Below are 23,534 nucleotides of genomic sequence, written 5' to 3' on the forward strand. Positions count from 1 at the left end.
AATTCAGGGTCATTAAGTATATTCACAGTGTTGTGGGGTCATTACCAATACCTATTTCCAGAAGTTTTCACCATCCCAGACAAAAACCTTATGCCCATTAAACTGTAACTCTATTCTTCTTCCCCAGCTCCTGGTAACATCTGTTTTACTTTCTGTCTTTGAATTTGCATATTTTAGGTACCTCATGTAAATGGAATCATGCAAATATCCTTATGGTCTCATTTTTTTCACTTAGCATACTATCTGTCTTGTACCATGTATCAGAATTTCATTACTTTTTGTGGCTGAATAATATTCCATTGTGTGTGTATACTACATTTTGTTTATCCATTCATAGACATTGATGGACATTGAGTTTGTTTTCATCTTTGGGCTATTGTGCATATTGCTACTGTGAACTTTAGTGGATACATGTCTGTTTGAGTCCCTGATTTCAGTTTTTCAGGAGATACCTAAGAATGGAATTGCTGGATCATACGGTAATGCTGGGTTTTAAAATTCTAATAAATGCTTATCTTTTAATATTTGTAGACTGTAGTGATTTTTACCTCTCTCATTATTGATAGTGGTAATTTGGGTCTCATTTCTATTTTTCCTGACAAGCTTGGCTAGAAGTTATCGATTATATTGACCTTCAAAGAACCAACTTTTGGTTTCATTGATTGTCTCTATTGTTTTTCTGTGTTGTGTTTCACTGATATTTGCCCAGATCTTTATTATCTCTCTTCTGTTTCCTTTGGGCTTAATTTATTCTTTCCTAGTTGTTGTTGTTGTTGTTTTTTAAGATTTTAAAAAAGGGAGAAGCAGATTCCCTGCAGAGCAGAGAGCCCAATGTGTGCAGGCCTTAGTCCCAACACCCTGAGATCATAACATAAGCCAACAGCAGACACTTAACTGACTAAGCCACCTAGGCACTCCTCTTCTCTAGTTTCTTAAGATAGAAGCTGAGGTCATTGATTCGAGACCTTTCTTTCCTAATACAGCTGCTTAGTACTATAAATTTCCCTCTAAGCACTACTTTGGTGTCATCTCACGAATTATAATATGGTATGTTTTCATTTTCATTTTGTTCAAAGTACTTTCTGATTTATTCTTTGACCCATACGTTATTTAAAAGAACATTATTTGCTTTCCAAATATCTGGGATTTTCCAAATATCTCCCTTTTTTTTTTTTTTTTTTTTAAAGATATCTCCCTTTTATTGATTTCTGATTTAATTCCATTATAGTCAGAACTCTGCAGTTTGTAAAACTTGAATCCTCTTGAATTTATTGAAACCTATTTTATGGCCCAGAATGTGGTGTGTCCTGATAAATGTTCTGTGTGCCCTGAAAAGGAATGTATCTTCTGCTGTTGAGTAGTGTGTTCTATGTATGTCAAGTTAGGTCATGTTGATTGATAGTGGTCAGCTCTTTTATATCCTGACTGATTTTCTGTTTCTTCCGTCAGTTATTGAGAGAAGGCATCCACCTATCACCATAAATAAGATTTATCTTTTTTTTCATTTTTATTAGTTTTTTTTGTCATGTATTTATTTTGACTCTGTTAAGTACTTAAACATTTTGGATTGTTATGTTTTTTTTTTTTTCTTTTAATTTTGCTTATAGGGAGAGGGAGAAGCAGACTCAACTCTTCATGGGCAAGGAGCCCAATAGGCAGGACCCTAAGATCATGACCTGAGCCAAAGGCAGATGCTTAACCAACTGAGCTACCCATGCGTTTCAGGATTGTTATGTCTTCATGATGAATCGACTCCTTCATCATCATGAGATGACCACCTTTTTTATCTGGCAGTATTGCCTGCTATCTCATTTACTTTGATAATGAGCTTTCTTTTGATTATTGTTATTAGGAAGTTATATCTTTTTCCAGCGTTTTACTTTTAACCTGCTTATCTTTGTATTTATTTATTTTTTTTGTAGGCAGTAATACAGTTTAGATCTAAAAGCAAGACCTATCTGACAATCTCTTTTTTAATTGTGGTATTTAGGCCATATATATTTGATGTATAAACACATAGTTAGGCTTAAATCTGTCATTTTATTCTTTGTTTTCTCTTTGTCCTGTTTTACTTTCTTTGGAATTGAATGTTTCTTATGAATCCATTTTATTAATAACTCCCTTCTTGGCTTTTTAGCTTTTAACTTTGTTTTAGCTATTGTGGTTTTTTGGGGGTTTATAGTGTACATCCTTAACTTGCAATAGATTATCTTCTAAAACCTGTGGATAAACAGTATATTTTTAGATGAGAAAGTTGTCATATCTTTAACAGGAACAGCCACGGCATTCTCATTCATGGAGAAATTACGTGTTTCTCCTGAGCCTTTGCTTTCCTGGAAATTATTATTGTTCTTTCATGATTTAATAAGTGTCAGCCAGACTTTTCCAGAAAGCTTTTATAAATAATAGTTAAGAATGAACATCATCCTGAAACACTGACATTTTTTTTTCTATAGCTATTTCTATAAGCTGCTATTTAGGAGTCTTTCCAAGTTCATGGTAATTTATTGATAGAACTGACCTAACTTAAGTTTTTACTCTGCTTTCTGGTGGTGTTTAGAATGAATATTCTATATGGAGCCACAGTGAACAAAGATAGAGATGTTTTATATCCTAGCAATAATTTCTCACAAACCTATAGAATCTTGTACAGTTTAAATGACATGGTTCCTAATTTCTTACCTTGTTTGCTCTTCAGGATACATCCATGAAATAGGAAGGGCAGATGATTTTACAGAGGAGGAAACCCAGGGCCCAAGAGCTAAAGTGACATACCTCCAGGTCATCCAGTGTGTCTGTGGTAGAGTTGGAACTCAAAGCCCAATCTCTTTCCTCAGTGCCACACCATTTCACCCTCATCCTTGACTTGCTGCTGCTATAACCATCACCTTTTCCCTAGGCATTCTGGCAGGGATAGCCTACTAGCAGCTTGGTGTTTCCCTAAGAGAGGTTTTCACTTTTTGGCCAGGCTAGGGAAGGTGGGATTAATATCTGATAAAGCGTTCATAAGTGACAGAACAAATCTGAGACGGAAATGTTTTCTTTGCAGCATTAATCAAGAAATGGAGCATGGCTAATTTCTGTTTGTAGCTGAAATGTAATAACCCATTGTAATCATTACGTTCAAAGGGAAGTCATTGGAGGGAATGAGAGCCACTAGCTGGGTATATTCATATGCAAATAAATTATTGAGGTCTATTGGAATTCCCTTTTTTTTTTTTAAGTGGCCATGATCTATTTTTATCTCTCTGAATCCTAAGTCCTTGGTTTTCAAGTAGTGGAGTATGTGGAAGGAATCTTGGACCAAGAATCAAAGACTTCAGGTTCTAGGTCTACGTGTGCCCTTGATTCACTGTAAAATTTGAGCCAAAGTGTTTAACCACTTTGAATCGCAATAATTATATCTACTTGATAGCATTGCTGAGAGTGTTAAATGAGATACTGGTAAAGCCTTTAGCACTGTGTGGTACTTGGTTTAATTAGTAGTGGTTGTTGCTATCTTTATTCCTCCTATACCTATCTGTGTAACCTTGAGCAGCTGTCTTCTCTCATTTGAACTCAATTTCTCTATTTCTGAAAAGTGAATTAACTGTATCTTAGTACCTTTCCAATTCTGACCTTTTGAGATATCATGAATGGACTATTCTTCTGCAAGCTGGCATCCTCCTGGCATTGTTGGGGTTATAATGGTCATCAGGATCTGAGAGGGGTTATACTGTGGTGTTGATTCTGACTTGCTCTTTTCCTTACAGACCACTACGTACACCCGCCGGGGCCATGGGACATGCACCAGCCCGGGTTGCTCCTTTACATATGTTACCAGGCACAAACCACCTAAGTGCCCTACCTGTGGTAACTTCCTAGGAGGGAAGTGGATCCCAAAGGTAAGGTCCATTGGCCATTGCTCCTTTCGAAGCCCCACAAAGTAGGCTCCCTGTTCCCCTTTAGAACAGAGGACTTAAATATTTGTTTTTATTTTCTGACTATACAAGTTAGTTTTATTGTAGACTGTTTAAAAACGAGAATAAAATATTACCTATAATGTTATACCATCCAGAGAAAAGCAATTATTATCATTTTGGTGTATTTTCTTCCAGTCTTTCTTTCTTTGAATTTATAAGTTCTGTAGCTTGCCCTTTTTTTTTTTTAACTTAACGTAATTAAATATTCTTCAAGACCATTATCTTTAATTGCTCTATAACTTCTGTGAATGACTACACCATTTTGATTTACTCACTTCCTGTTAGGGTTAAATTTTTAATAATCTACCCTCTACACTGTTTAGTTTTATTTAGATACATAATTCACATCTGTTCACTTTTTAGCTGAGTCCTTTCAGTATCCTATAGTTCCTATTAAAAGCAAAGGTCCTTAACCTGATATTTAGGTCTTTCATTATTAACTTTCCAAATGTATACCTCTGTCTCTGTTTCTAAGTAAATGATGCTTGATAAATAAATGAGCACCAGAGCTACGCCCTGTAAAATTCAGTTCAACATGTTGTTACTTATTTTATGCTTTGCACTGATTATATAAATCATACATACTTGCCACATTTTTTGTTTAAGACTAAATTATTAGGGTCAAAAGAACTAGAGTAGTCAAGGTTGAGTTATAAAGCAGATGATCTTGAAAGATCAGTAGAATTTAGGGCATTGTTTTTGTGAAAATAACTTAGGCTAGGTTTGTGTTTGTTAGGTGTCTAACTCAGCATGGTCCAGACTTAGCTGTGTGGAGAAAACTTATATAGTGGCATATCTATTAAGTTCCTCAGAGGCAGTTTCCATAGAACATCTCTGTAACATACTAGGGTGGTGACTTTTTTTTCCCTCTGGCTGTGTGTTGGGAGTTTAGAGCATCACTAATTCCAGGAGACAGAATAGGTTCATAATTAAGAATACACTGGGGAAGCCTGGCTGGCTCAGTTGGGAGAGTATGAGACTCCTGATCTTGGGGTCATGAGTTCGAGCCCCATGTGTGGAGAGTACATACATACGGACATAAACAAACATGAAAGAAAAAAAGAAAATGTATTTGGTGTCTGCATCAGGTTCCTGGCACTGAGTTCCTAAAACCCTAGAAATTTCGAGTGATAAAAAGAGAGGGGAGCATCTTTGGGGGGGAAAAAAGCTTTTGGAGTCAGCTTTCCTCAGTTTAAACTTCGGCCTCCCAAGGATGTTAGCTGTGAAACCTTGGACGAGTCACTTTATGTCTATTTATTTGGTTTATCTTTCATTTGTAAATGGAAATTAATAGTTGTGCCTGCTTCATTCGGGTTGGCAGAGGGATCAAATGAGATTATCTCTCTAAAGTGGATGGCATATTCCTAGTATAGAAATCCTTCAGTAGGGGGGTCACTGCTGTGACTATTGGCACCAATGTAATTCTCTATTATTGCTTTTCACACTATTTCTTCAAAGGCAGGAAGGACCCAGTGGCAGTGTGTTTGAGGAGATTTTGTTGAGTTTCTTGTGCTCACCATCTCTGTTGTGCTGCTGTACAACACTTGGTTTCCTCCTACCCTAATTATTCTCCCCAACCTCATCTGCAGTAGAGAGATTGACTAGGATAGTCGGGATTCTCCTTGGCCCTTCTTCACAGGTGCTCAGCAGGTCTGTCAGATGACCTTATTTCTTGTGCTTTTGTATGGAAGGGTTCTAACTGATCCTGTGGCTGTGTCTCCTTCAGGTTCTGTTTTTACTTTGACTTTTTCTTTTTTTGTTTATGTCTTTTTTTCCCCCTTTGACTGAAATAACTTATGAGCCATGGTTCTGAGATCAAACTCATGATGTGAAACCAGTTTTTTTCTTAGCTACTTGTCCCTCATCTTGACTTGTTAAGCCAGATTTTTTTCTCCAAAGGTTTTTATAAAAATTACTGGTAGGAGGGCAGCCCTTAATTTTAATTAAAAATTAAAAAATTTTTAATTTTTTATAAAAATTACTGAGGAGGGCTCAGCAGTTTAGCGCCGCCTTCAGTCCAGGGCCTGATCCTGGAGACCTGGGATCGAGTCCCACGTTGGGCTCCCTACATGGAGTTTGCTTCTCCCTCTCCCTGTGTCTCTGCCTCTCTCTCTCCCTCTCTATCTACCTACCTAACAAAATCTTAAAAAAGAAAATTACTGGTAGGAGCACCTGGGTGGCCCGCATTGGGCTCCCTGCTCAGTGGGGAACCTGCTTCTCTCTCCCTTTTCCCCTCCCCCTCTGCTCCTGCTCTGTCTCTCCCTTCTTCTCTCTTAGATAAATAAAATCTTGAAGAAAACCAAAAAGAATTACCCTGTAAAGAGTAGATGCTCTACTTACTAAATCTCATAGGATCAGAATAGGTGAGTGTAAGAAGAAAAAGTGTAACATTTAGCATTAGTGCACTTAGAATTTTAGAGATAGGGATGCCTGGGTGGCTCAGCAGTTGAACATCTACCTTCGGCCCAGGGCATGATCCTGGAGTCCCGGGATCGAGTTCCACATCAGGCTCCCTGCATGGAGCCTGCTTCTCCCTCTGCCTGTGTCTCTGCCTCTCCCTCTGTGTCTCTCATAAATAAATAAATAAAATCTTTAAAAAAAAAAAAAAAAAAGAATTTTAGAGATAAAAGTAACTTTGGTTATCAGATAGTTCAAGTCCAGATCTCTAGTTGAGGAAAAATAGATTCAAGAGAAGTGACTTGTTAAGGTCACATAGCTAATTATGTCAGTGCTTTTCCACTAAATCACACTTCTCAGGCATTGCTGTGCTGTTTAGCTGCAGAATCTTAAGATTTCTTGAGTTCTGGTTTTTGAAGCAGCAAGTATAAATAGTTTCTAAAAGCTCCAAATGTGTTCATGCCCGTCAGGAAATGACTCACCTTTTCTTGCATTGTTCCAGAGTTCATACTGACTAAAATTAACCCAAGAAACGTTCGGCACAGTTCCCAATGAATTGGATGGAACAAAAGATGGCATGTAAAGTTCTTTAGCCCAAGGCCTTACTCCTTTAGCTCTCTAATAATGGTAATTGAGGTCTCTGTAAGCGGGCAACTGGTAGTATTTACCTTCCATCTTGAAAGAAAGTGACATCTAAAAAGGGTAGGTTGAGTTAAGGAAATGTTAGCTCACTAGCTAATTTTTTTGCTGTGATTTCTTAAATTATTCAGTCTCCCTGCAAAGGATTTTTATCTAAAATAGCCTCCTTAGTGGGCCGTGCTTTGCTCAGAGATTTCTTTACAGGGGTTTAGTTTAACTTGTCTCCTGTTTTTCTGATGACTTTTCCCTTCTCCAGTAGTCAGTAGGCTCTGTGCGGTTTACTGGGAATTTTTCTCTGTATTACTTATTCTCATGGATTATTGTGTGTTAGAATCTGAGAATGCTTTACTGGAGGTTGGCTTTTTTTTTTTTTTTTTTAAGATTTTATTTATTTATTTATGAGAGACCCCGAAATAGAGAGGCAGAGACATAGGCAGAGGGAGAAGCAGGCTCCATGCAGGGACCCCGATGTGGGACTCGATCCCGGGACTCCAGGATCATGCCCTGAGCTGAAGGCAGATGCTCAACCGCTGAGCTACTCAGGTGTCCCTTTACTGGAGATTTCTTAAAGGTCATCCTTATTTGTTCTTAACTAGAAGCACTGTCCTGCCCAGGTGGCTTTGGAAATATAAGGGGTTTTGGTAGTCAGTGACTGGGTGAGAATACGGACATTTAATTTCAGTAGCCACAGATCTTAATCTAATGCAGTGTCAGGGGAATCCTGCACCACAAGTTGGGCCACCCAAAAGGCTATTGCACTGTTTTTGATGAACTCTGAGAGCCTGTCTCCTATTTCATGGTGGCAGAATGGGGGGTTCTAATGAAGTTTGTCTTGTGTGACATAAGTAGTTAGAGGTGAAGCACCACCTAGGTAGAACTCAGCTTTTATGTTTTATACCTCCTTGTTTATAGTGCCTTTTGCTATTCACATGGAATTTAAAAACCTTTCTGAGACCTATTCTTGAGACAACTACAAACTTTAAAAAATTTTGTATATATATATATATATTTAAATATATGTGTATGTGTACAGGTATATGTATAAATAATTGTGTATTTCCACAGCAGAGCTGATGGAATGAAATCTACCATACCAAGGACTTTTTTAAAGTAGGTTGTTCTGAAATAGCAGCTGGTACTTTTAGTGAGTTTGAATATTTTCTAGCAAGTAATTAATATGTATGGATTAATTTGACCAAGGGAGAAGTTTGTGGTATGTGTGTAAGTTAGCCTTAAGACTCACCTGAAAAGAATCTGGGACGAAAAATAGAGGTTTTCCCAAAAGAATTGGAGGCTTTGAGTCTCCCTATGTGAGAGTTGACTACATTGGGATTAACTGAATCTCATAAAGGGACCACCAAGATGACAATTTAGGATTTCTAGACCCAGTATGGCAACATGTCAGCTTCTTTCTAGATGTGGAGAAGCAGGCTTTGAACAAAGATCAGGCTCAAAATATCAGCATTTATTTGCTGGAAACTTAAAGAGAAATTTGATGAGAAATTTGTTAGGGGAAGAACAGCTTTATCCTATCCTGCGTGTTGAATACTGTAGTAGAAGGGACCTGCAATCAGAAGACTTAGATTCAGGCCAGTTTTGTACTTGGCCCTTACATTAGCCTGTTGCTCTCTCTTGGTCTTCATCTCTTAATCTGTTGTCCATACATAGCTGTAAGGATCGAATGAGAGAATATTTGTGATGTGTTGTTCACTGTAAAGTGGTGTGTGCATACAAGCAGTCTTATTTTTTCTAGGAAAAGCCATCCAAAGTCAAAGTGGAATTGGCTCCTGGTATCTCCTCCAAAGGTTCGGTGGTTAAAAGAAATCATCAGCCTGTCAACACTGAGCAAAATTCCCCAAAGGAAAATGCCTCCAAACTGACTCTGGAGAACTCGGAAGCTGTAAGCCAGCTCCTAAGTGTAGCTCCTCCAAGAGAAGTGGGTGAGGAGAATGAGTGGGAGGAAGTGATCATCTCAGATGCCCATGTTTTGGTCAAGGAAGCTCCTCGGAATCGTGGTACAACAGCCATGAAGACGTCGGTGGTCAAGAGTGGTGTGCAGCCTGAGGTCTCTCTGGGGACAACTGAGAACGATAGTCCTGGACCAGACTTACCACCACCAGCTGAGAGGACTAGCACTTCCAGTCCTCTCCCTGCTCCTAAGAAGCCTCCAGGGTAAACTAATATGTTCGTATATTATAGGACTGTATTTAGAATGGCAGGTTGGGAAATGAGCCATGTTTTGTCCTATGTCCTTACAGCATTCTTGAGAGAGAGAGGAGACCCCAATTAATGGTTCTTATTTTACAGATAAAGAAACCAAGACCTAGAACCATGGGATGATTTTGCCTTTCCACTTACACTCTGCTGTCTGTGCATTGCTATTACATTCCTGTACATCTTTTTGTCATTTTCCCTAAAACAATTATTAGAGTCCATTTGGTACACGCTGAGGGTGGTGTTACAAACTAGCATCATGGTTACTAGATTTGGAAAGAAAAGCTTTATTAAGTCATCTTACAGAATGACTCTTGTCCTGGTGGTCAGAGAATTCAATTGTAGTTGTGATCAGTCTCTTGATTTCTTTTTTTTTTTTTTTTTTTTTTTTTTAAGATTTTATTTATTTACTCATGAGAGACCCAGAGAGAGAGGCAGAGACACAGGCAGAGGGAGAAGCAGGTTCCATGCAGGGAGCCCAATGTGGGACTCGATCCCAGGACTCCAGGATCACGCCCTGGGCTGAAGGCAGGTGCTAAACCGCTGAGCCACCCAAGATCCCCTTGATTTCTGTTTAACCTTGGACATTGTCCCTTCATATCCATTCTCTCCTCTGAAAAATCTTGAGTTGGGTATTGAAAAAATCTAATCTTTAATGGCTGACCTTACAGACTTACAATCTTACAGAAAAGATTGTGTGTAAAGCTTGCACAGCCCAGTGCCTTGCAGATAGGAGGAGGCCCATAAATGTGGACTATTTTTCCTCCTACTTCCCTCCTTAAAGGCCTGACTGGATTTTTCATGTGGCCCTTTCTCAGAGTCCGTTGTGGTCTTATGACTAATGGCCCTTATTTGTTTATATCAGTGGTTCTCAACAGGGAACACTTGTGCCCTCAGGAGACACTGAGGCAATGTTTAGGGACCTTTTGAGATTGTGACAACTGTGGGGGAGGAGGTGCTGCAGGTATCTAGTTGGCAGAGGCCAGATGTGCTTCTAAACATCCTAAAGTGCACAGGACAGGCCTTTGGGAACAGAATTATCTAGGCCAAAATGTCAGTAGTGCCAAGACTTAGAAATTCTGGTATATATTATTTGATTTAAAATGTTTTGTTGAATAGGAAATAAATTCACATGGTTCAAACTCAAAGGATATAAACTGAAACAAATCTGTATTCTAGCCTGTCTTTCACTCATCCATTTCCATTTTTCTGACACAGTCAATATTCCACCTTCCTGGGCAGCCCTGGTGGCTCAGCAATTTAGCACCACCTTCAGCCCAGGGCGTGATCCTGGAAGCCCGGGATCGAGTCTCACGTCGGGCTCCCTGCAGGGGAGCTGCTTCTCCTTCTGCTTGTGTCTCTGCCTCTCTCTCTCTCTCTGTCTCTCTCATGAATAAATAAACAAAATCTTAAAAAAATATTCCACCTTCCTGCTTTCTAGACATAATTTTACACACATACATGTATACATATGTGGAGATGTGTATTTGTAGGTATAACTTTTTCCTACATTTTATACACAAATGGTAGCATAACTTACATACTTCTACGTCTTTCCTGTTTTTATTTAATGTATACTTTGGGATGGTTCTGAATCTTTAGAGAATGAAGCCATGCAGTTCAGACCTTTTGTTTTGGGTAACTGAGTCACTTGGCAAATGTGTATTGAGGCCTTCTGTCATGTAGACTCTGCTACAAAGAAAGCTGCAAAGAAAACATGGATTTTGTTCTGCGGGGTCTTTTAGCTGCCCTCTTGTGGGAGACTGATATACTTGAAATACTAATTAGAGGCAGGTCAGGTCGTATAACTATGATAACTATTGGTATTCTACGTTGTGGGCACTGTTTTGTGCTTTTTTAATCTTCATAATGATCCCGTGAAATGTATGGCTAAAGCCCGATGGTTTACTACACTATTCCTCTACTAAAATGCTATTTGGAGATTGTACTTTCGTTTTTCTTTCCCTTGGTCTGAAATTTTTAGATTTGCCTTCTTATTTTTTTCAGAGTTGAGCTGCTCACTCCCGGGGCCAGAGCCCCAGAGCTTAAAGGCAAAGCTCGGGGCAAGCCCTCATTACTGGCTGCAGCAAGACCCATGAGAGCAATTCTCCCAGCCCCATCTAACGTGGGCCGAGGCAGCAGCATGGGACTGCCCAGGGCCAGGCAGCCCTTCCCCTTGAGTGGTAAGGGCTGGGACAAACCTGGGAGTGGGGAACTGTCCAATGGGAAAGGGACAGGAATGGGAATTGTTGAGGATGGAGACTCAGTGCACTTAAGTCACCAGTTTGGTTCCTGATTGTCTCAGATAAAACCCCCTCTGTGAGGACTTGTGGCCTGAAGCCAAGCACGCTGAAGCAGCTGGGCCAGCCGCTCCAACAGCCATCTAACACCAGTGAGGCGAAGGTAAGATCTACTACTGTCCAGAGGTGGGCCTTTTTGCGGGTCTACTGCTCTGAGAACAGGGCTTCTATTTAGTGTATCAAAGCTATAAGCAAAAAGCCTGTTCTTATACTGGTAGACATCTGAAATGAAGCTGAGCATGAGTGAGTCACTCATTTTTAGTTAATTTTTTTTTCTTATAAAATGAATGCATGTTTTTAAACTTCGGCTTTCGAAATAATTTTGAGGGGTGCTTGGATGGCTCAGTTAAGCATCCCACTCTTGATTTTGGCTCAGGTCACGATCTCAGGGTCCTGGGATAGCCCTTTGGTGGGCTTCCTGCTCAGTAGGGTGCCTGGTTCTCCCTCTCTGCCGCCCCCCCACTTTTTTTTCTTTCATTCTCTCAAATAAATAAAACCTTAAAAAATAATAATTTTGAAACTTAGGAAATGAGTTAGTAGCATAAAGTTTGTACAAAGAGCAGCCATGTACTTTTTACCTGTAGTCATTTACTGTTACCGTCCATTTTGTCATTTGTTATCACTTTGTCATTTGTGCTCCAGTGTACTTCTAAAATACATGTAACTTAAGGGGAGGTTACATGGCCTATTGCTTCTTAATATTTCAGTGTGTATTTCATAAGAATCAGGATATTCTGTTGCTGAAACATTGATACAATACTTCAGTCTGTCATTTGCATTCCCATTTCATCAGTTTTACCCAGTTATGTTCTTTATAGCATTTTTCCACTTTAGTACAGGATTCAGTCTAGGACTAGATATTGTATTTAGTTATATTGTTCCTTTAGCCTCTTTTGAAACAAATGAATGCATGGCTATTGTAGAAAATACAGAAAATTTAGGTTAAGGCAGAAAGAAAATAAATCCTATGAAATCCTGCTGCCCAGAACTACTGTTGGCATTCTGTGCCCATTCTGAGCATCCTGAGTCCTTTCCTATATTTGTGTTTTTTAAAGATTTTATTTAAGAGAGAGTCAGAGCATGAGCGGGGGGAGAGAGGGAGCAGCGGGCTCCTTGCTCAGTGGGATGAGGGACTCAGTCCCAGGACCCTGGAATCGTGACCCAAACCAAAGACAGACACTTAACCAACCGAGTCACTCAGGCACCCCTTGTGTGTGTATTTTGTATTGTATGTTTTATTTATTTGTGTTTTAATAGAAATTTTTAAAACCAAAAAACAACTCTTACTCTGCATTCTAGTTTATAGCCAGTATAATCCATTCAACTTTAATGATAGAGTTTTTAGAGGTTTCCCAGGTGCCAAAAATTCAGTGTTCTAGCACACTTACTCTTAGATTTTTATTTCTTAGTTCTTTTTCCATTTGTGACTAGAATAATTATCAAAATTCCCTAAATCAGCATTTTTTACTAGACCTCTTTTTTTTTAGATCATGACCCTCAATAGTATATTTCACATCACAGCCCAGTAAACTTATCCATATTCCTACATATGTAAGAAGTATAAGGAAGTTATGCCTTGATTATAGGCAGTCATTTTGGTATTTTCCATTTTTGTAGAATGCTGGCTTTAACTCATTAAATTAATTTCACGACCCCTCAAGTGGATTGTGACCTGTAGTTCAAAAACCCTGTTAGACCAAATTGGAATAGGAAAATCAGGCTGGCCTTCTCCCTTGCTGTGTGCTCTACCAGGCAATGTAGAGCAGATTTCCCTTGTTCCAGATTTGCCCCAAGAAGAATATCGAGTGGCTTTTACTTTGAAGACTGATCTATTTGTTACCCAGAGGTGGTGTCAGCACTGGGACTGTGTGGGATTTCTAGGTGTAGAGGCTGGTGATCTAGTCAGCTTTCCACTGCTTTGTAGATTTCCAGCCCTGAGATTCCCTTTACTTCTGTAAACTCTCAGTCTTCTCTGTAAATAGTTTCCTTTTGACTGACAATATTGGGTTGTTAAAAGCCATAGTCCTTTTGCTAGTCTTTTTTTTTTTTTTTTAAAGATTTTTTATTTATTCATAGAGACAGAGAGAGAGAGGGGCAGAGACACAGGCAGAGGGAGAAGCAGGCTCCACGCAGGGAGCCTGATGCGGGACTCGATCCCAGGTCCTCAGGATCACACCCCGGGCTGAAGGCGGCGCTAAACCACTGCGCCACCAGGGCTGCCCTCCTTTGCTAGTCTTAAGCCAGTTAAGTTACGTGAGATTTTATATTTAGTGAACAATCTTTCAGACTTTTTTTGTGCCAACATTCAACCACATATTTACATGTATAACTATTATGAGCTTTTCTCACTTGGTAGTGGTTATAAATCTGATCCACAATATTTCTAATATACTGTGTTAGAAGCTGCACAGAACAGTGTGGCAACCCTGGACTTGGAAGTGATACTCAATCTCTGGTGGGCTGGTGATGCTGACTAGCACCTTAGAGGGTTCTCATGGTGCATAGCTCCACTCATTCCCTGGGAAACTATTTCCTCAAGCTGTTTCAGGACACAGCACCTCAGCAGTTTGAGGTTTTATATAAAAACACTAAATCACTTGTTCTGATCCACAGCTACCAAATGGCCCAGCCAGTAGGACATCTCAGGTGAAAGTTGTAGAGGTCAAGCCTGATATGTTTCCTCCATACAAGTACAGTTGTACTGTAACACTGGTAAGTGCAGCCACAGGTGATGGTGAGTTGACATGGAGGTGGTTTTGGTTTTCGGGCAGAGGGTGAGTAGAAGTGTGAGGGAGGTGGGGAGTGATAGTTGGGAGTGAGAGTAGGGTCAGGGACAGATCATTGGTTCTGAAGATTCTATTACTAAAAAAATGATAGTTGCTGGGTAAATCAGCTAGATTTTTCCCAGATGAGATCTACAGAGTGTAGGCCAACTGAGCCATGGAAGGTTCTTGGAGAGTAATTAGAGATGAGAATCCAGTCCAGCTTTAGCATTCAACAATCTTTGGAACTTTCAGCCTCAATAGTGTTTTCCGCAGATAAGCTTGAGAAAGTTATATTTTTCCTCCTTAAAACAGTGTCACATTCGGTACTGATATATCAAAGGATTTGAGAAGTACTTTGGTAAAGCAACTTTGTTTCACTTGGCATTTCCTACCAAGATTTTCCCTCCCTACCCACCTTTTATTTTTGTGTGACTCTGGGGCATTCTTCAGCAAGGTAAGCCACATGGAGCAGTGGGATAAACACTCGAAGGACTTAGTCCTAAAGTGGTTCTGGCTCTGTTGGTTGCCAGCATGCCATGTGACCTTGGCCAAGGCTCTTTGCTTCTCTGGTCCTCAGTTTTCACCATCTGTAAAATGCTGCATTGTTTTAGATATCATATGGCGGGGGGAGGGGGGGTTGTTTTGTTTGCTCTTAATAACCTCTAATTTTGTTGGTCCTTTAGGTATCAGGTAGGCGGTTCTCTGAGTTGAGTAAGATACACAGGCTTTGAGAGAGCAGCTGGATTTTTGAAAATTCTTAGCTGATGAAGGCAGACAGATGGAGAACCATTCATTCATTCAAAAAATATTTCCTGAGCACCTACTCTGGCCAGGCCCTGTGCTGATGCTTCCACAGTAGCAAGACAGCACAGAATGGTGGATTAGTGCATAGTCTGCGCTGATCCTTAAGAATATCTTTTTTAGGGATGCCTGGGTGGCTCAGCGGTTGAGCACCTGCCCCTGGCTCAGGGCGTGATCTGCGTCTCAGGATCGAGTCCCACATCAGGCTCCCTGCCTGGAGCCTGCTTCTCCATCTGCCTACATCTCTGTCTTTCTCGAATCAATAAATAAAATCTTCTTTAAAAAAAAAAAAAAAAGAATATCTCCTTTACCCTGGATGTCTGCTCAGGTTTCTTTTTCCCAGAGACCTAATTACTGCCTTCTCCATGCCATCTGTACTTTTACTTCCCTGTCCCTTGGCTACAGGAGGCTACTAGGGTTACCATCCGGGGCAACTTTCAGGACCTTTCTTTTTGGTTGATTAGATAGCTGTTTGTCATAGAAGCCTAGATCCCTGAGATTTGAGCTTAGGTTGTACAAAGGTCACGATTGTCTTCAGGCAGGGTGCACACTCTTTAGTTCACCAGAGTGACCAGCCTGCTGTTAGAACAGGCGTACTTCACTCTGCCAATGGCCTTGAATACCTGACTCTTAAGAGTCCACTCATCACTTGTTTTTTTCACAAATGGAGGAGAAGGACTTGCCAAAATTACGCAGGCTGTATTAAGTCGAAAGGGGGTAACTTTCAACTTAATACAGGAAAAGGATCTTGCTTCAAGGCCCTTTGGAAGTTAGTCCACATCTGCTTTTGCAGTTGTCACTCTCTTTGATTGACTGATAGCTGGTCATCCTGGTTTTGATTCTGCTCAGGTGTCACTTTTGTAAAATTGAACATTGGTTTTTTGTTGTTGTTGTTTTTTAGGATTTGGGCCTGGCTACTTCAAGAGGCCGGGGAAAATGCAAGAATCCCTCTTGTAACTATGTCTACACCAACAGACATAAGCCGAGGATTTGTCCCAGCTGCGGTTTTAACCTTGCCAAAGACCGGACTGAAAAAACCACCAAGGCTCTCGTGAGTTCTTTCCCTGGACACACTCCCTAGCCCTGTGTTGAGCTCTTAGTGCACCTGTTTTAGTAGAAGTAAGATGATTTCTTAGTACGTGACGATAGTTAGAACACCAGAATTAGAACCAGTTAAGTTCTGAGCCTAGCCACCTTCTCTCCAGATTTGCTTATCTTTATTGTTAAGTTTGGTTTAGGTTGCCTAGGTACCCTAATCTCTGAGAACTTTCTAGCCCAGTGGACCAAGAGTTCATTCTCCAAAGAGAATGGAATACAGGCTATAAGGAGGGTTCTGAAGAAGAGAGGGATAGAAGGGTTACATTCTTTAGCTCAGAGACTATTTTGGGAATTGGAGAAGGCTGACCCAAAGACTTTGTAGATTAGATCACTGCTTCTCAGGTTCCTTGCAGAGCTTGTGGCTTAACACAGAGCTTTACTTCTAGCAGTCTTGGCAAATCTCTCTGAAGTTGGACCAAGCTGTTTGGATAGTAAAACACATTCCACTTGGCTCCTTAGGGCTGGTGTTTTATTTATCAGAACCAGGAAAAATGGGTGTTTTCAGAGGTCCTGTGACTTTCCTGAACTGAACAGAAAAATGTAGCACCTGAGACAGCAGATAGAATGAGTAGGATTGGGGTGAGAAGACAGTCTTCCCCATCTGCCTTGGGGCAACACAGGATGGCATCCAGACCAGGTCAGGTTCCAAGGTCGAGCCTGGCTACTCCACATCTAAGCTGGACTTTGCACGGTGGACAGGATTTGGATGGAAGGGGAGGGCATGCCATACTCCGGGTTAAGCAAGGTTAAAAGTGAAGAGCTAGAGAGGGTGGTCCAGTCACCTAAAAGAGAAGGATATTTAGGGAGGGGTATGGAAAATAAGGCTCAGAAGGCATGTTGGGGTCATATTGTGGAAGATCCTTAGTGCCAGACCAGGCAATTTGGTTTTTAGGCAATAGGGTCACATTGAATGTCCTTGAGCCAGAGTGAGGCCCAGATGTTATGTCAGGAGAGAGACTTCTGGGAGTTTGGGAGTGGACAGGACTACTGAGGTGGTGAGGAACTATTTCAAGCTGTTTTCAATACATGTGGAGGGGTGGGGCAGGGGGAACTCCTGACTGATGAATCTCATCCCCCTGGTCCTGGCTTTGTTTCCATGCTCAAGGTGGTCTGAGGTTGTCCTTGTGAGAAAGTGAAGTGGAGGTAAAGTATGTGGGCACTGATGGCCTAGTAGAAGAAACACAGGGACCAGGAATTGAGAGACCTGGCCCTGAGCTGGATGCCTTCCCTCTTCAGAGTTTTAGTTTCTCCATTGACAAAAAAGGCAGGCAAGGTGGATTCCGTCTGGATATTTTATTCTCAGGGCCATCAGACCCAGAGAAGACTCAGAATTGAGCCTTAAGGAGTCTGTAGACCCTGAGGCGCCTGGGTGGCACAGTTGGGCATCAGACTCTTGGTTTCAGTGCAGGTCTTGATCTCATGGTCGTGGAATTGGGCTCTGCGCTGAGTACGGAATCTGCTTGAGATTCTCTGTCCCTCTCCCTCTCCCACTTGTGCTCATGCAAGCACACCCCCTTTCTCAAATAGGTAAATCTTTAAAAAAAAAAAAAAAAGTGTAAATCCCTGAAATTGCATGTAAAATAGATTCATAGCTTCCATCAGATTTCTCTTGCTCCATTGGCTGTCCCTTGCTGGCAATGAGCTTCCTGGATCTTCCATGCTCTAATGTGGTACTCTTCACTTAAGGTTGACCACATTGTGTCTTGACTTCCTCTAAGCTCCTTGTGACATCATAATCTCTTTTAGGGCAGGTATATCTATTTTCCCATACCTTCTTCTTCTCTCTTTTTTTTTTTAATTCATGAGAGACACAGAGAGGCAGAGACATGGGCAAAGGGAGAAGCAGGCTAACTGCAGGGTAGCCAATGCGGGACTCAATCCCAGGACCCCAGGATCACACCCTGAGCCACCCAGGCGTCCCTTCATCGTACCTTTTGACCCTGGAATGTGCATACTCAATGTGTGGATCAGTGATTATAGAATGGAATTGAGTTCTGTATAAGTAGAGGCTCTGAACATTCCTTTCTCCTATTTGATTGTAGCTGTTGATGTGGTATGCAGAATGGAAATGAATGATGGTCCCTAGATCTGGGGTAATGAGATGACCTACCTTTCCAGGTCAGATGGGAATGAATGGTCAGGACTTCTGGCCATTTGATTTCAAATCCTACTTTTTGAGATTTGTATTTATATTCTTCTGTCTTCGGCTGATAGCTGCCTACCTGCAGGACACTTATTTTCTGACATTCTGTCTCTTTTCAGCTTACTAAATTTTAGAGAAATAAAATGTAAGACCTGTTTTTCATAAACTAAAACACTGGTCAGAGTCCCCGGATCCTTTGTCATGCTCTTTGGAGTCCCCTGGTGGCCATACATTTTCCTGTGCATGGCCCATGCTGTAATTGGAGGCTGTAATTAAGACTTTGGACAGGAATGATATTCATCCCTTTCCATCTTGCATCTGTTACTCTGAGCAAAAGGATACAAGTATTCCTGCCAACTCTTCTTCCAGTTCATGGTTCACATAGTCATGACTGGGAACACACTATCTTCCAGGGCAACTCCTCGTGTCAACTCTCTGCAGCCATTCATTCTTTCTTTCAGCAAGCATACATTGAATGCCTACTATAGGTCAGGCATTTGGAGATACAGAGATAAATAGGAGGTGGTCCCTTCTCTTGAGGAGCTTACAGTCTAGTGTGGGGATAAAGATAGGTAGCCAAACTTATAATGAGGTAAGAGTTCTTGTAGGTGTGCAGAGTTAATAGAAAGTTCCTTCTTGTTATTAAGCAATTAATTTCTGCAAAGCAACATGTAGTATGTTCAGCAGGTATGAATTAGCATTTTTGTGTGCTCTTATGCTGGTATCGAGAATGTGTAAACAAGCACGGAAAAGATGCTTATACTCACCAAAGATGAGGGAATAGTCTCACCAACTGTGAGTCAGTAAATTCTGCAGTAAAAGAATGGACGCTGGGAGTATCCGGGAGGGAGTGATTCCTACTGCATTTGTACAAGGGATTAGGGAGGAACCTCCATTAAAAAGGACCTATTTTTATGAGCATTTCAGAACCTTGTTCTGAAAGCCTCTGACTAGTGTCTAAAATAGTTCCCTTGTACCTGCAAGATAAAGGTGTTAGAGAAATACTGGAAGCAATGCAGCTACTTATTTACATATTGAAACTGTTGTTCATAGAGCTTTCATTGTTTCCCCGGTACTATCCCAAGTACTTTACTTGCAATATTTTATTTACTCTGTACAACTATAGGAGATAACTAGTATTTCATCCTTCATTTCATAGGTAAGGAAATTGAGGCTCAGAAAGATTTAAGTATATTGCTTTGGGTCACACAGGTGTAGCTCTTAGGTGGCATGTCCAGAAGTGAGACCTGGGTGTGTTCTTTTCCAAACCCCATCCCTGGTGAATGGAAGCCGACTCTTAGAACTGTTACTAAGCAGTGTGTGTCATCCTCTTGTTTCACTGAGAGAGAACCAGTGCCAGAGAGAGAAAGTACCTGCCTTGAGTCACAAAGCAAATTACTAACTGAGCTGGTTTGAAGCCTTGGTTTCCTCCCCTCCACCATGGTCAGGCCCGTCCCTCTGTTACCTGTAGCCTCTCTGATTGAGTCTCGGTGCTGGCTGATCGTTCAGTCTGCTCTTTTCCCAGGAGGTCAGCTCCCCCCTCCCAGATGTGCTGAGTGCCACAGAGCCGCTGAGCCTAGCCCAAAGGGAGATCCAGCGCCAGTCCACGCTGCAGCTGCTGCGCAAAGTCCTGCAGATTCCTGAGAATGAGTCAGAGCTGGCCGAGGTCTTCGCCCTGATTCACGAACTCAACAGCTCTCGACTCATTCTGTCCAACGTGAGTGAGGAGACAGTCACCATCGAGCAAACGTCTTGGTCGAATTATTATGAGTCTCCGTCCACGCAGTGCCTACTCTGTAGCAGCCCATTATTCAAAGGGGGACAAAAGTAAGCACCCCTTTCAGAATTACCCTGTCTGTAGTGCCTGGTCTTCCTCGGCCCATATTGTACCTTATTTCAGACAGCTGTGAAACTATAGCCTTTGAAGGTGTTATTCTCTGCTTAAGTTTCCTTTGCTTTTGAATTGCTGAAGTAAAATAATAGTAATTATCTATTATTTCTATTGGAAAATGCCTGAAAGTTACTGTCACCAAGTTAGGATTTTATTTACATCTGGACTATCCAGCACAAAGCTTGGATTTGGGAGTTCAGGGGGATTGGTTAAATTGGGTAATAAATCCAGAGTTACGTTAACTTTAGGGGTGATTTCACAGACCTCGTTCCAACAGAGTGGGAATACCCACCTAGAAAACCCTGGAACACAAGCCCCACTCGGCACTTTCATTTGCCTACCTCATTAGAGTCTTGAGAATTTTGCCATTGATCCCTGAGCCCAGGAACTGCATCATGTTGATTTCCCTTCTGTTCTTCTGTTGGTGATGTTTTGGTACTAGTTCCCTGGCTGGGCCGCAGGAGTGCTGGTTGCTGACAGCCAGCCGGCTGCAGGTGGTGACTGCCCAGGTGAAGGTGTGTCTGAATCCTCATTGTCTGGCCCTGCACAGTTTCATGGACATCTATACAGGTGGGTGTCAGCCTTTCTTCCCTCAAAGGTCCCAAAGTAGGCTTGGGAACAGCCCCTGTGGGTCACACCTATGCTCCTTTGAGCACTGGACCTTCTCTCAGATGGGGCTTCTGAGGGAGAGGGAATTTTTCCTCCTGGGTGTCTCAGCCCTAGAAGATGATGTTTATCTCTCAAGTGTTAGGACTTTTAATCTGGGATCTTTAAACAAAGTTCATTCCTAAATAACATCTCCATTGTGGAAAAAATGGAACATGCTGACAATCTAAAAAAGAAACTAAAATCACTAGTAATTGTGCTGCTATCAGATAAACACTTAACATTATGCTCTTTAATCTTTCAGATGTGTTATTTTCATCTATAGAGAATATAAGGAAGTATGAGATTAATGGGTTTATAGTTTTTGTTTCAACAAAAGTGGGATTGTGCTATTCATCATTTTGGAATATTCTTTTTAAGTTTAGCGGTGTATCATGGGCATCTTCCTATGCCAGCAAGTAGAGAAATCTATGACCATTTTTAAGGGCCATGTGGGACTCCATTTTAGAATTCTCTTTATAATTAACTCATGGTGTGTAGGCCTTAATTATTTCCTTTGGATAAGTGCTCCAAATGGAATTGCTGTGTGTTCACCCATTCCCCCTATACATTCATCAATGTCAAACATTTGTGGAACATTCACCATGTACCAACACTGTCAGAATTTGGATCTTGAATTTCACATGTAGAATTGAGTACTGAAGATGAAAGAATATTTGTTTTTCTATTTGTCTTCAGAACCTTATGGTGCCTTATTTTGAATTCATGCTCTTAATGTCCTGTGTTGCTCTATTTAGTTTGTACTATTTTATGCTCTTATCAGCAGTTAATGAGAGCGCCATTTCCCTTCAGTCTGTCTAGTGCAGTAGTACACAGGATTATGTTTTTTAAATTTTAGCTTTACTTTTAAATTTACATACAGTGAAGTTTACTTTGTCGTTTGACAGTTGCGTGAGTTCTGACAAATGCACCTAGATGTGTAACTGCCAACGCCATAAGTAGATAGAACAGTTGCACTGCCCAGAACCCTCCTGTACTGTGCTTTGATAATCATACTTACTCCTCCCCCTGAGCCTTTAGCAACCAGTTGATAATGTTCTTTATTCCTATAGCTCCATCTTTTCTGAATGGCATTTATCATAATATGTAGCATTTTTTTTAAATGATTTTTAAAAATGACAACATTTTTAAGTATAGTTGATATACAATGTAAGTAGCATTTTAAGTGAATCTGGCTTCTTTGATTACACATAGCATTTTAAGTGAATCTGGCTTTGATTACACATCATGCCTTTGAAAGTCATCCATGTTGGGGCCACTTGGGTGGCTTAGTTGAGTGTCTTAGTTTCAGCCCAAGTCATGATCTCACGGTCCTGGAATCGAGCCCCCACATCAGGTTCCACATTCAGAATAGAGTCTTCTGGAAATCTCTGCTACTCTTTATGTTCATGCACACACTCTCAAAAAGAGAGCCATCTATATTATATTGTTTAAATGTATCAGTAGTTCCTTCTTCATTGTTGAGTAGTTTTCCACAGTGTGGAATACCACAATTTATCTGTTCACTTGTTGAAAGACATCTATGTTGTTACCAGATTTTGACACTTAACCAATATAGCTGCTATAAACATTCACATACCAGCTTTTGTGAACACAAATTTTCATTTCTCTTGGGTGAATACCAAGGAGTCAAATTGCTGAGCTATATGCTAAGTGTAGGTTTAATTTTTTTAAAGGAATTGCCAAACTGTTTACCTAAATGTTTGTACCATTTTGCATTACCCCCAACAGTTAGTGAGAGTTCTGGTTTACTCCATTTGTGAGCACTTGGTATTGTCCATTTTTTGGTTCTTGTTTTTAAGCCACTCTGATAGTTGTGTGAAGTGGAATCTCACTATGGTTCTGATTTGTATTTCCTCAATGACTAATGAAATTGAGCATCATTTCATGGTTTTATTAGCCATCCATGTGTCTCCTTTGGTGAAGTATCTATTCCATCTTTGGCCTGTTGAATTGGATTGTTTTCTTAATATCAAATTTTGAAAATTCTTTTTTTTTTTTTTCTTGAGAATTCTTTATATATCCTGGATCCATAAGTCTTTTGTCAGATAAGTGATTTACAAATGTTGTCTTATGGTCTCTGGCTTGACTTTTCATTCTCTTAATGGAATTTTCCACAGGACAGTTCTTAGTCATAACAAAGACCACTTCATCAAGTGTTTCTTTTAGGAATTATGCTTTTAATAATCTGTCTAAGGTCTCTCTGTGTAGGTGAAGATTATCATAAATATTTTTTCTATGTTTTCTTCTGGTGGTTTTATTATTTTGTAGTTTGTGTTTAGGTCTGTGACTCATGTTGAGTTAATTGTTAGTGGGAGACCCAGATTGAGTTCTTTATTTTCTTCTTTTGCATGTGGACATACAGTTGTACCACCGTTTGTTGAAAGGTAGTCTTTTCTGCTTTGAGTGAGTTTCATGTTTTTTAAAAAATGAGTTTCTTATGGAATGTAGTTGGGTCATTTTTTTCCACTTTTTTTTATTGTGTTATGATTTATATAGTGTTAAACTCATTTTAAGTGTACAATTCAGTGACTCGTAAATTAACAGAGTTGGTCAGCCATCTCTGGGTTGCTTTGGCTCCTTTGTTGAAAAACAGTTGATCATATATGTGTGGGTCTATTTCTATGGTCTGTTCTGTTCCGTTGGTTCATGTTGTCT

At 40.5% G+C, this 23,534-nt stretch overlaps 1 protein-coding gene across 2 annotated transcripts in view; it reads left to right on the plus strand.

Moving 5' to 3' along the window:
- The window catches only part of HMGXB3 (HMG-box containing 3), a 46,931-nt gene that overhangs the window by 10,892 nt on the left and 12,505 nt on the right, over positions 1 to 23,534 (plus strand). Inside the window, exons 6-14 of one of the 2 annotated variants that reach the window (XM_041749546.1) lie at positions 3,753 to 3,884; positions 8,752 to 8,898; positions 8,995 to 9,170; positions 11,220 to 11,395; positions 11,518 to 11,615; positions 14,126 to 14,224; positions 15,980 to 16,129; positions 19,845 to 20,146; positions 20,653 to 20,780. In XM_041749546.1, coding sequence (XP_041605480.1) covers positions 3,753 to 3,884; positions 8,752 to 8,898; positions 8,995 to 9,170; positions 11,220 to 11,395; positions 11,518 to 11,615; positions 14,126 to 14,224; positions 15,980 to 16,129; positions 19,845 to 20,146; positions 20,653 to 20,780 — 1,408 coding nt within the window. Of the gene's footprint in view, positions 1 to 3,752; positions 3,885 to 8,751; positions 9,171 to 11,219; positions 11,396 to 11,517; positions 11,616 to 14,125; positions 14,225 to 15,979; positions 16,130 to 19,844; positions 20,147 to 20,652; positions 20,781 to 23,534 lie in introns of both variants that reach the window. The other variant, XM_041749545.1, reaches the window with a different exon arrangement.

This window comes from Vulpes lagopus, chromosome 3 (genome assembly GCF_018345385.1).
Source record: "Vulpes lagopus strain Blue_001 chromosome 3, ASM1834538v1, whole genome shotgun sequence".
Classification (NCBI taxonomy): Eukaryota; Metazoa; Chordata; class Mammalia; order Carnivora; family Canidae; genus Vulpes; species Vulpes lagopus.